The sequence below is a fragment of the Dermacentor variabilis genome, chromosome 8, assembly GCF_050947875.1.
Source record: "Dermacentor variabilis isolate Ectoservices chromosome 8, ASM5094787v1, whole genome shotgun sequence".
Taxonomy (NCBI): domain Eukaryota; kingdom Metazoa; phylum Arthropoda; class Arachnida; order Ixodida; family Ixodidae; genus Dermacentor; species Dermacentor variabilis.
The window spans coordinates 17,809,349-17,821,909 of NC_134575.1; the positions used below are offsets into that span (position 1 = coordinate 17,809,349).

Below are 12,561 nucleotides of genomic sequence, written 5' to 3' on the forward strand. Positions count from 1 at the left end.
GTAGCATGTCTAGGTCCTCGAGGTAGTTCGTAAGGCGAGCGAGAACCGTGTGTTCCATGACCTCGCCGACGCGGAACGTTAGGGATATTGGTCGAAGATTGCCAATCTGTGCCCGCTTGCCCGGTTTGGAGGTTGTAATTATGCGCGCCGCTTTCCGCGAGCTCGGCGTGGCTTCGCGTTCCAGGGCTCGTTCAGGTAATCCATCAGCCGTCCTATCGACTCGTCGTCCAGGTTCGGAGCGTTTTATTTGTTATTCCGTCTGGACCCGACGCCCATTTTTGTGTTGAGCTTGTGCAGTACCCCTTCGACTTGCACGGCTTCCAGCTTTCGGTCTTTTGGTGCTTTTTGGCGAATCTTTTGGTTGGCCAGTTCGTTTAACAGACTCTCATTCTTTCTCTGAGCACCATAGACAGTAAAAATGAAATGCGACGATTTGATTAGGCTATGTATTCACTCGCAGAACTGAATTGCCTATCCAACACTCTTAAGTTCGTTCAATGCACCGAGTTAGCAATTTACGTAATTGTGGCAGCGCATTGACAAACGATGCCATCATGTATGGCTTGTAGTTCTTGAAACTAGAACTCAAATGTTTCGGTTAATCGTTTCCATAATTTACAAACTTTTTAAAGTTTCTGTCTCAACTACCGCGCAATTAAACAAATAGTACCCACAATAGGTTGAGCCATGTCATCTTTGAACCAAAGAACAGCAAAATGCAGCATGGCTGTACCTTTCGCTTCAAAGAAAAGTTACCGGTACCTTGTGGCGTGTTATTCAGCATTGTGAACACAACTAATGTGGTATCAGTTATATTACTGAAATCGATCTCCGACATGTGAAAACCTCTTCGAATTGCGGCAAAGCATATGGAGGCATGCAGGACAGAGAAACAAACCGGAGGCTGGTAGGAGAATGGCAGAAGCCTGCAGTGAGAAAGTTTTCATGCATAGGATTCACCAGTCCAGGAACAAGTGGAAATTGTTTAAGAGTATTCGTCCTACGTTGAACTTGGACAAGGTATTGATCAGTATATCTTTTATTACATATTTATCAGACGATCATGTCTGAAATGGCTTCCTTATAGTAGTATTATCATTTCTTGTTGCCAGTTCTCCTTCTTGAAACTTAATTGAAAAGGAAGCTTGTTTCACAGCCCGTCACGTAACTAGCCCCAGACAGACGTCTTTAGCCGAAGAGTCGTTGAACTGGGTCCTGAAGAAGTTTAGCAGTAACTTAAGTGCTCGCAGCCTGGAGAAGCGTCCACCCCAGTTCGTGCTAGCACAGGCGTTGGAGAAGTCCTCGTAGTCCAAGTCAAACGCCGCGATGCCGATATCGATGGACGTGTGCTGCGCCTTGATCGTGCACAGCTGCAGTAGAAATAAACGAAAGGGATAGAGGATGGGTTAGGGGACATCATTATGGCACAGCCCATAATATGCCTCGTGCAAACGAATCTCATAGCAAGCATGCCAGAATTTGTGTCTTGCCCCACCCCGCAGTTTCACAGCTCACTTAGTTACCTACATAACTGACACTCGTCAACGCGGGAAGCATATATTTATCTTCTTCTGTCCTCGTTTATCGTTAGCAAGAGCAATGCGATGTGTCTGACCTAAACTGTCTATGTAAGCAAAGCTAACGAAAGTTAGTTTAATTACTTTATCGGTGATTATCGCACAGGTTCTTACGTGAGGCCACTTCTACGAACGTTAGTGAGTGCCAATAATCATTTCGCTTGTATTCCTGCATGTTTACTAACCTCAGAAAGTCGTGTGGCTATATGCCGATGCCAGCCCAGATGTAATAAGTGCGCTACAGACGCCGAAAAGATTGAACTGAAGGCTGACAGAGTAACGAGCCACTAAAACTTAGCGCTATCGTATTGGGGGAACAATGTCGTTACTGCACCTTTTGTCCGAGCGCCACTTCATCGTCGAAGGAAAGCAACCGCCGGTCCGTTGCGCTGTAGAACTGGGCCGCGTGTAGCTGTAAGCTGTAGTTGTACTCCTGCCCGAATTTCGGGTCATTGCACACCTGGTACGAGAATTTGGAGATCTCATTTTAGAAGCCTGACATAACAAAGTCCTTTACTGGGACTCATCAAAAGTAGTGTCTCAATTATCGAATACAATCGCGTTAGTTAATGAAAAATGTTCTTTCTCTCCTGGCTAAGGCTGATTCTGAGCCTCCGCAATGGAACGCCGCGGAAGTCAGGCTTCTTTCTGTGGAGAGTACCACTCGATCATAATATTTGTTACTGTCCATAGACTCCAGGAGCTTATACGCTAAGTGATTAGATGCATCTGATGAGCATTCCACTCGTGGATTTTTTTAGCATTCCATGTGAATCATCAGAGTAGCTGGTGTCACTTTCTACGGCGTTTGTTAGGTGCCCTCATTACGCACATTTCTTGCTCGCGATTCATCGAACTTATTGTGCCACACGTGAGGTCACGCCCTACTTGAGCTGTACCGTCTTTGTCTGCCGCTTGGAGGCGCGAACGGCGCATGCGCTACGCGCGCGCAGAGAGCAGCGAGAAGGGGGCGCTCTGTGCGTGCGTTGATAATAACTCGGTTACCTCTGCGTAGCTGCCGAAGGATTCGGCTGCAGGGTCGTACACGCAGCGAGAGAGGAAGCCAGGTGAGTCCCCGGCATCCAGCACCGTCCAACGCCCCTTCATAGTCACAGATATCGCCCAGACCGCACTCACACCTCGGGTAGCCATCTTGTCTACATGGTCGGCCGCCATCGTCTGCAGGTAGTGACCGGCGTGGTGAAATTTAGATTTTTTTTATTGAAATGTCACGATGTCTACTTATACACCGTTTCTTTTTATTTCATGGGCGCCACCATATTGCTACGCAGTGGCGCCATCTAATGGCAGTCGGCATGCTGTCTTGGGCGAGCGTTCCGTCTTGCATGGCTGGCATTCGCTCGGCCATAGTTTCTGGAGTTTGTTTTCGCACTCGTGCGGTCTATTTAGTATGACGTGCGTCTTCTGTGAGACGGTTCTGTGAGACGTACTGAAGTGGTTCAAGTCGTGATGGCCGGAGTTTCTGCTGGCGTTGAGGCGGACGGAGCACGCAGCGCGATGTGTGCGCGCATATTTGAGCCTACATTCAGCCTCGGAGATCAACTGTGTGTTTCTGAATGTCCCATTTACGAATAGCACCTTATAGCAGTATTCTTCTTTGGTTCTAAACTGCGATTTAGGAGCCATGAAACATACGCGACGATCGTAACAGCGTGGGTACCCTTCTGATACGATATGAACTCTGCTGTTATACTTCGACAAGAGTTCAAACTGTTAGCTGCAGATTACATTGCGCTACTACATGGTTCGGTGGATGAGGTTTCCACCCATGAAAATATAGTTTTGGTTAGTAATAACAGCACATCTTAAAGTGTGAATTAAGATTGTCCAGCAAAGAGGCCGTTAACGAACTGCGCGAGCGTACTGAGCAGTGCTGAGTGCTGGATTACAGATATCATTGTTCTATATAGTGCATGGTCTAAGCATACGGCATCAACGTTTATAAGTGTATAAACTTAGTGCGACGTCACTATGCGAGGTCGTATTGCGGCGTTAGCCCGTTTTCTCTATCTCTTTCGAGAAAGAAGATAACCGAATTTTTTTTGTCGGTTGTGTTCGTTCCGTTCTCTAGGACGAACTCACACGTATTACGGAAATTTTGTTCTCAGAAATATCCATCGCATTCTCTTCATGCGATCCGTCTCGGATATTATGGCTTTACAGGGCAAAAAGGCAATGCCGAAGCACATAGCGTATATTTGTATCATGCTGGTTCACCAACCGCACTGATCGCTGTGTTGAGCAGAGCCATCGGCCTCATGCAGGAGGATAGCGTAGACATATTTCATTTCATTTCATTTATTGAAGCCTTAAAGGCCCGGAGGCATTACATAAGGCGGGGGCAAACAAAGTATCAGGTACTCTTCATCACGCTAAAGAGGGAAAAGAGGAAGAAAAGATAGACGAAGAATAGAAAAGGAAACAACGCTCAGGAGGGAACCGAGCAAGCAGTAGATTATCAAAATCACTGTAAAGGAAACCATAATATACAACAAAATATATAGTACATAAATATTATTAAAAACATATTATGCGTGAGAACGAATCACTATCAATTAATTACTTAGAAGGGGTCAATAAGCAAATGCATTTGAGACGAACCATTCTAGGTGTAGTGGATTGTTAGTTTCTCACGGAAAGTCGTGTGGTCGGCGGAAGAAACAATACTGTCGGGCAGAGTGTTCCACAGCGCTATTGCATTTGGAAAAAAAGAATCCCTCATCGAAGACGTACGGCACTGAATGTGCGCGATTGGACAGCTGTGGTTGAGGCGGGGAGAGATTCTAGGCGGGGGTTGTAGTCGAGGGTGTCTGGCTATTGGGTGATAGTAGTAAGAGTGAAGCATGCATAGACGCGATATGATACGACGTGATTGGAGACTGGGAAGATGGAGTGTGCGTTTTAGTTCAGTTATGCTGGTTTTACTTGAGTAGTTTGACATGATAAAGCGTGCAGCACGATTCTGAATGGCTTCTAATTCGTAGGTGAGATATGCTTGCGAGGGGTGCCAGATAGATGATGCGTACTCCAGTTTCGGCCGAACGTATGTCTGATATGCAAGTTTTTTTATAGCGGGCGATGCAGATTTCAGATTGCGACGCAAGAAACCAAGTGTGCGCGAGGCGTTTGCGCATATTGTTTCAATGTGAGTAACCCATGGTGCTTTCAAGCCTACTAGACTTGAAATGCGTGAGAACGATGCCGGTTTATCACAAATACTTGATAGCGCCTGCCGCTTAGGTGTTTCGTAGTTGCCTTAGGTTGTCCGTACACGTGCACGCACTCTTCTGTTTTGGTCCCTACGACAAGCGATCAGATAGTGAACAGGTTTACAATTTCATGCTGGTAAAACAGTGACTCCGGTTCTCTTCGTTACATAGGCACGATGATGATTTAAGGGAAACGTAGGCATTTTACCTAAAGTTTCGATTTCCAGAAAATTTAGCAATCAAACCTACAGCACTCAATTAAAATGCAGCAAACCTTGTCGAAATTGGTTTTCTTCCTTCCCACGTATTTATGGAGGCAATGTCGTTCTCGAGGCAAAGTGTCCCTCTAGCTTAGTGCGTGCTAAATTAGCCCTTGGCTCATACCATGTCGTGTTGGTAGCTGCTATTGGCTGCAGCAATCTCTGGAGGCCGGCTCAGCAGCGTCGGTGGTACGACGCGGCAGTCCTGGAACGTGTTGTCGCCGCATTCGTAGTGGCTCAGGCCGATGAATAGTTGCGGCGTGAAGATGGTCCTGTGGGTACGGTTAGGTATGGATTCATCTGAAAAACTTACAAAACGAAATTCTACGACTCCATAGACTCCTGCGAGTCCTGGGCTGTTTTAGACCGACGGCAGATTGTACAAAGTTACTGCCTGGTGTTCGGCCCTTCAAACAGCAAAAGCACACCGTATTGCCACTTTGTGACGTCCATTTGGCTTTGAGTCAATCGGGAAGGGCATCCCACTGAACCAATCAGAACTGAAATTACGGTGAATTTGTCAACATGGCGGAAATCGCAAGTGCTAACAATAACACACGCAGTGATTTGCATTGTGTTATACGAAGTGACTCGATCGTGCCACCACGTGCGATGAACTGAACCAGTTAAGCTGTGGTGATGGTTGTCCCCCTGTCCTCTATGTGTTCTAAGTCTAGCCTTACGAGTTCTCTGTCAGTAAAAGGCATTTTTTTTATTGCGAACACTTTTAAAAATAAAATGCCTACGGAAGTTATTCGATTCACGTCACTACCGATAATTTATCTCCCCAAACAGGCATAACTTTCAAAATTGAAGCAATTCATTCGCCAATCAAACAACGCACGCTAACCAACTTCTTAGTTACAAATTTCAACTAATAAGTTCAAGTTAATAATTCAATTCAATAATAATTCAATCATAATAGTAAGGGTAGCTTGTCAATAACGCCTAGTTTTCTGTTACTTTACTTAAAAATGGTGTCGTGAAACCCATATAACTGGTGGCAAATTATTCGTTCAATTTACCTGATTTAGCTGAACGAGTAGTTAGGTAAACTGAACAAAAATATGTCGCATATTATTTCGGTCTAAATGGCCATATTGAAATTCACAAACACGTATCTAGATATTATGACGATTTCCTTCAGCTCTCCAAAATAAAAATGTGTCGTAAAGTTGATAAATATTATGGTAGTGCAAACCTTTACTGAGTAAATGATTCGCTTCCTTTTTTTTTTTGCAAGTGATGTCCGCCCGGGCAGGTAATTCATCTGTAATGCTGTTATTCAATTAAGTTTTGTTGGCTCCTTTAAAAGAAGCGTTCAAAGTAGGAAAACACACATGGTATAATATGTAAAGTTAGGTGCAGCCAGTTCGACAAGCCCCTTTGTATGCTATCTCATGACCACAAGGTGCAGACAACCGAGACTCACAATGTACGGTGGGCTAGCTTCCACTGGCGGCAACTTGTATTCTACTTCCACTTATATTTTCTTGTAATTTGTGCATTTTCATTAAATATATAAGTTATTCTTCATACAATTGTATTTCGCTTTAATTTTGGAAACTTGCTTCATTTCCTGCTCTAAATACTTGCAACGGGTCATTCAGTAGTGACAAATATTCCAACGGCGACGACAGTGTTGCGCTGCAAGATTTGAGATATTTTCTGCCTTAATAATGTAACAAGTATACGTTGCGTTTTCCAACTAGGCCTACATTAAGCGTTTTCCTCCTGTAGCGTTACAGTTACGGCGGAACTTACGAAAATTTATGGATGTAGTAGTTTTCCCATGTGTCGTCTGGAATGACGGCCGCGAAAACGATGATGCACATGTGGCCCTTAGCTCTGTGCGGGTCCGATACATTATCCAACATCTGCAAAAAAACAAAAAAACACACGCTGAAGTCACAAAGCTTTCTGTTCGTAAATACTATTTTCTAGTTGGCCAGCCAACTTAACTAATGTTAGTGACACGAATACTTTGTTTCTGTTTTTCCGGTAATTCTTCCTCACCGGATAACCACTGTTACAAGCCTCTGGCTTTGCACAAGCCGTGCCTTCATGTGTGGGAACGTTGCCGAATGCTGCCGTCAGTTATAAACGGAAATAACCTTGTCTAATCATATTACATGCTTGAAGCGAACAGTCGCGTTCCTTCTAGAACAACGCGAGCTCCCGCGATAACATTGGAAAGCGCGATGAGTCATCAGAAGTCAACGACGCTCTGAACCCTTACACCAGATTTTCTGGATCGAAGACTGCGCTCGCCGTTATCGTTGTGTTTTGTGCATCGCCTTGTGAAAAGTTAAAGCCCTAACTAGAGTAATAGCAGCTGTGTTCTTCACCATCATTACAACGTGAGAGTACGTTCAGAATTACGATTGGCTGAAAAAAATCTCGTATGAACAATTATACTGTCACAGATATTTGTAAATACTGGCCCAGATTTCTATTTCTTAGAACAGAAAGCCTGCGTCCTTTCAGTGCAGAAACTTCTTATGAAAAAAATAGCACTGCGCGAAAATAACGAGAGTGAATCTTGTACGACGAAATATTTAAAGGGGTTGGGACACCAAATTTTGAGGCTATAAAAAGCATGTTGTAGGCTGCTTCCGTATGCAAGGACACCCAGAACGAGGTATCGGACGCTGCAAACATTTCAAAATAATTTTAATTTAGCTCCAAAAAGTCATTAAAAACTGCTTCTCGTAGTCGAGACCCATCGCTAGCGCGGCAGCTACCACGTCACAGAGGAGGAACGAAAATATTGACGTCATAGCACACCAGCACAAAAACGTGACGTATGATGAGTAGCGATGAAATGCCGATTACGGAGCCTGCTGAGCCGAGCGACCGAGCATAACCTCCACTATGACCGAGCTACAGGCATATAGAAATCCTTTCTTAATGCAAAGAAGGGGTAAGGCGTGCAGACACAGACACAGGAGGAGAGAAGTGGACAACACGAACGCCACACGGCGGCCCGCGAATGGCAAACTGCGTGCAGCGAGTTGCCGTGCCGACGGGCCTTTGCACGTTTGAGTGTAAAACAGTAGCCGGCCGACTCCGAAAGGGACCAGGATATGCGGCGTTCGTGTTGTCCGCTTCTCTCCTCGCATATTCGCATAGTTCGGCAGCTCGGAGCGGTCTCTCCTTCGCTTGGCCTTTCTCAATGTGAAGGCCCGTCCACGTTACCGGCACGGAAACTCGCCGCACGCCGTTTGCCATTCGCGGGCCCCCGTGCGACGGCGGTTTTGCTCGCGAACGGCCAGATTTCCTAGCTGTAGAGATCACGGGCCCGGGACCCATTTGTGCGGCAGCCGTACGGCGAAGCGGCCAATCAGCGTCCGAGGAGTAGTCACTCTGTGCACCGACGGCAGCTTCACCGCCTCTGATCGTTCGGCGCCGCCGATATCGTAGCTAGGCCTTTTCCGGTTCACTTCGAAGCTAAAGCTTACGGCGCTTCGGAATGAATCACCGACTCTCACAAGCCGCAATATTTTCTTACCGTTGTTGTCGCTTTTCGCAATAATTATAATAATCGCGACATGCACTTCGAATCGCCAGTTGACCTCAGCTGGCAGAGCACGCGTATGCGCGAGCAGACGACGCAGCATAGTTTTACGTCACTATTTTTTGTGGCCCACGTGACCAAGCCATGTTGCGTTTCCTCCTCTGTGACGTCATAGCATCCCCCGGAGCCCAGAAACCGAAACCGAAATCGCTCGGTATAATAATGCTATTATTAAATTATTTATCGGATATATATGAATCCCGCTGTGTGTATCGTGCTCCCTGAAGCATGACGCAACGTTTGAATCAACAAACGCATGAACGAAAATTTTGATGTCTCCACCCCTTTAAGGTAGCATGTTTGTACCCGGATGAATATAATTTAATTCGCTTGCTTACGAGCTTTTTAAGAGGTGTCGACCAGGACACACAATGACAGACGGGAGGTGAAATCAATTTAATCATACATCGGCGCACATTCATGACTTGTTTCTGAGCTTATCACACTTCAGAGTATATGTATCACTTCAAAATCCAACGACGAACATCGCTTTCATGTGGCTACAAAGCCTAAGCGTACCTTCAGGCTTTCGAGGGCCACAGTCACGGATGATTCATTGAAGTCTCTTGTTGGAGTGTCGAGGATGCCGAAGTGGGTGATATTATGCCGCCAGAAGTACCAAATCATGTACGGTGTTCCCGCAGTGGCCACCTCAAAAACATCCTTCAAGTAGTACGCATACCTGGCGTGACGTCAAAGATCACCGTCAACGCTATGTCTTCTTGAAGTACAGGACATTTGCAATTGCAGACAGAGTTGCAAGAAGTGGCTATATAAATGTGCAGAATCAGTCTTTTTGGAGTGTTGAAACATTTGCAATCACAGCCAGTTACCTTGAATCTTCCTTTGGTTCAGTCTGCTTGTCTGATTGCTTCCGCTTGGACTTCATCGTCCCTCTAGTTTTTACCGAACATTCTGAGTAGCTTTACCATCGCTCCTTTCGTAGATTCCGAGCGAGATTTCTCTTCATCCGGCCTTCAATTATACTCCATATTTGGCACCTAATTGCCCCTAATTAAGGTTAGCTTATGGTATTGAAGATTTCTAACTCATGCTGCAGATTCTCTACTGTCAATTCGCATGATTTTCCAAAAACAGTGTTGTGACTTGGCTCATACTCAAAACTAATGTTTCCCATTTCCCAGCATAATTTAGAAAACTCTAATATATTTATTAAATGGCTATGTTTCTTTTGTACAGAGCTTTCGAGTTATAACACTGATGCTCCAGTTTCTCGAAAATTATCGATTCTGGAAATTTTCTTGAGAAGGCAGGTCCAGCCCCGATAAAATGTCAGCATGGAGCGGCCGTTAAAGCTAAGCTTAGTCTTAAGTTCAATTCAATTATTAAACTGAGCTCAAGAAATGTCATTATGATAAGTTTTACACTTGCCCAAAAATATAATTTCTTTCTTAGAGCGTGCGTTTGACAAGTAAGTTCGCACTTCGAGAGGGACTCCAACCAAATAAGCGAATTTATTAGCCGGACGTTTCGGAGCCCATTTGGCTCCTTCTTCAGGGGGTGTTTGTCGGAGGCGGCGGTGTGTAGTCCTTCGTAAAAAAAAAGGAGGAGAGAGTGCGGAAGGGTACCCGCCGTGGTTGCTCAGTGACTACGGTGTTGGGCTGCTGAGCACGAGGTCGCGGGATCGAATCCCGGCCACGGCGGCCGCATTTCGATGGGGGCGAAATGCGAAAACACCCGTGTACATAGATTTAGGTGCACGTTAAAGCACCCCAGGTGGCCGAAATTTCTGGAGTCCTCCCATGTGGCGTGCCTCATAATAAGAAAATGGTTTTTGCACTAAAATCCCATAATTTAACTTTTTTTAGTGCAGAAGGCGGGGAGACACTTGACCGGAAACCTCTTTTTGACAGACGGGAAGGGCAAAAGGGTGGGATGGTCGGCTGGGATGACCGATGTTTGGGGCGGTTCATCAGTGGGGCTGCCGTTCAAGGGGGCGGGGGGAGGAAGGGGAGCAAAGACGTTTTGGTGTTGGTCACCCAGAGATCTACCCGGTTGCCCTTCACGCGGTTTGTATTACCCGCCGTATTATGAATGTGCCATGACTCCAGTAGCAGCCTTTCTCGCGAGTCGGTCTCTGTTTGATAGATTTTCGGCTTCTTGTAAAGCAATTTCATGATCGGCGTCTTCAGAATGTTCGGCAACGGTGCTGTGTTTTCGGATGAATGTTCTGACGACATTCTCATGTTGTCCGATTATGGCTTTTAGATTCTTGGTTGTCCCGATGTACATCGCCGGACAGTCGGCACAGCTCGCTTTATAGACGACGCCTTGAGCCGTCAACCAAAGAAACAGACTGTCCACCAAAAGCCAGGTAGATCCTTCTAGGTAGCCAATACCACAACGTACGCTTTCCCCCAGCCGACCAGCATCGCCTCAGCCATCCCACCCTTTCGCCCTTCCCGTGTGTTTCCGGTCAAGAGTCTCCCCACTTTCCGCCCTCCCACCTCCTTATTTACGAAGGACCTTTCTAAAGCTGCACACCGCCACCTCCGACGAATACCCCCTGAAAAAGGAGCCAAATGAGCTCCTAAACGTCGGGCTAATAAATTAGCTTATTTGGTTGGAGTCACTCGCGAAGTCCTAATCAATTTTTCCAACCAGACAGGTAAATCTGTCGAAACACTTAGCTTCAAGTTTAGTAATTTGCACATATTCCTTGCGCGACCTAAAACATCGTTGTGTGAACGAGAGCCGCTCACCTGAACGAGAAGCCAATGCCGAATCCCGTTGTGGTAAAATTTCTGCGGGCATCGAAGAAGATGCGGATGTCGGCGTCCAGATCGTAGGGTTCGAACTCTGCGGGACCTTTCTTGTACAAGGAGTCGTAGAAGATGTACTCGCAGAGCCCGTCCGCCGGAAACATCCGCGTCGAGTTCGTCTTGTTGCCCATCGTGCACACCAGGGGCGCTCTGTGTAACGCTGCGGTCATATATGTGACGTCATCGTAGGAACAGCGAGACGTTATGACAGGAGCAGCAACGAACGGCACGAAATTGAACAATATGTTCAGACAGAGTCGTACAGGAATCACTTCTTCAGTCTTTCACAGTACCGACACAAGGGTTGGCAGCTGTTGCTGCTCCCCGATGATGACGGTATAAACTAAAATCTATAAACCATTGAAGAATAAAGAATGAATAAGGCAATATGCTTACACGACACCAATCTTTCCGAGCTGACGTGTCGAGAAACACAGCAACCGTAACATTGCCGAGGTGTAATTTTTAAGCGCAGAATCGTCTCACGAAAAAGAGATTGAGATGCGACAAGACAATGGTGAATTTTATCTTTGGGTGACATGTGATATGTAATTACGATACGTTGCACGTTAGGTCTACTGCGCATTTTGCAACTCCCAAAGGTACCACGGAAGGCAGGCCGATAGATCAACGTGTCAGAAAACATTCATCACGCACTGTGCAAGAGAGCAGTAGTTATTCATTGGTGCAATGAAGAAATAGGAATATAGAGCGTTTAGGCTATATGCTACTAAATTAACTAAATAAACTAAGCCACGAAAACACAGCGCACGGCGGATTCTCTACCCGTCGCAGATGGCTTTCAAGATGCAGGGGCTACGGCAGACGCGCACGGCTGCCCGGGCAGCGCGGAGTAGAACGCACCCCCCCCCCCTCCCTCGGAGACTTGTGTGCGACGGAGGACGACGCGCTTCCTCACCTCTTGCCTCCCTAGCGTGCGCGAGAATGAGCCGCGATCACCGGCTCATTCTCGCATGACTTCACTCGCACATATAGCATACGGTGCGTGGCGACGATTTTATCGCCTTTGAACTTTATACGGAACCTCAGGCGACGGTGATGGCGACGGTGATGGCGACGGTGATGGCGACGGCAGAAATGAGCTGGGGTGTCCGTGTAATTGCTATCGCAATA

At 46.3% G+C, this 12,561-nt stretch overlaps 1 protein-coding gene across 1 annotated transcript; it reads right to left on the bottom strand.

Annotated features, from left to right (window-relative positions):
• Window positions 1-1,042: 1,042 nt before the first annotated feature.
• LOC142590845 (uncharacterized) lies at window positions 1,043-11,558 on the bottom strand. The gene is made up of 7 exons (XM_075703248.1): window positions 11,368-11,558; window positions 9,164-9,326; window positions 6,832-6,944; window positions 5,192-5,423; window positions 2,583-2,756; window positions 1,912-2,037; window positions 1,043-1,370 (listed from the first exon to the last, which is right to left on the bottom strand). The coding sequence occupies exons 1-7, from the start codon at window positions 11,556-11,558 to the stop codon at window positions 1,161-1,163; spliced, it is 1,209 nt and encodes a 402-aa protein (XP_075559363.1). The 3' UTR covers window positions 1,043-1,160.
• Window positions 11,559-12,561: the final 1,003 nt, after the last annotated feature.

Coding starts and splice junctions, on each gene's coding strand:
- LOC142590845 (XM_075703248.1), bottom strand. CDS start 11,558: ATGGGCAACAAGACGAACTCGACGCGGATGTTTCCGGCGGACGGGCTC. Junction 2,038..2,582: donor CCTTCGGCAGCTACGCAGAG/GTAACCGAGTTA, acceptor TTCTCGTACCAG/GTGTGCAATGACCCGAAATT. Junction 1,371..1,911: donor AAGTGGCGCTCGGACAAAAG/GTGCAGTAACGA, acceptor TTTCTACTGCAG/CTGTGCACGATCAAGGCGCA.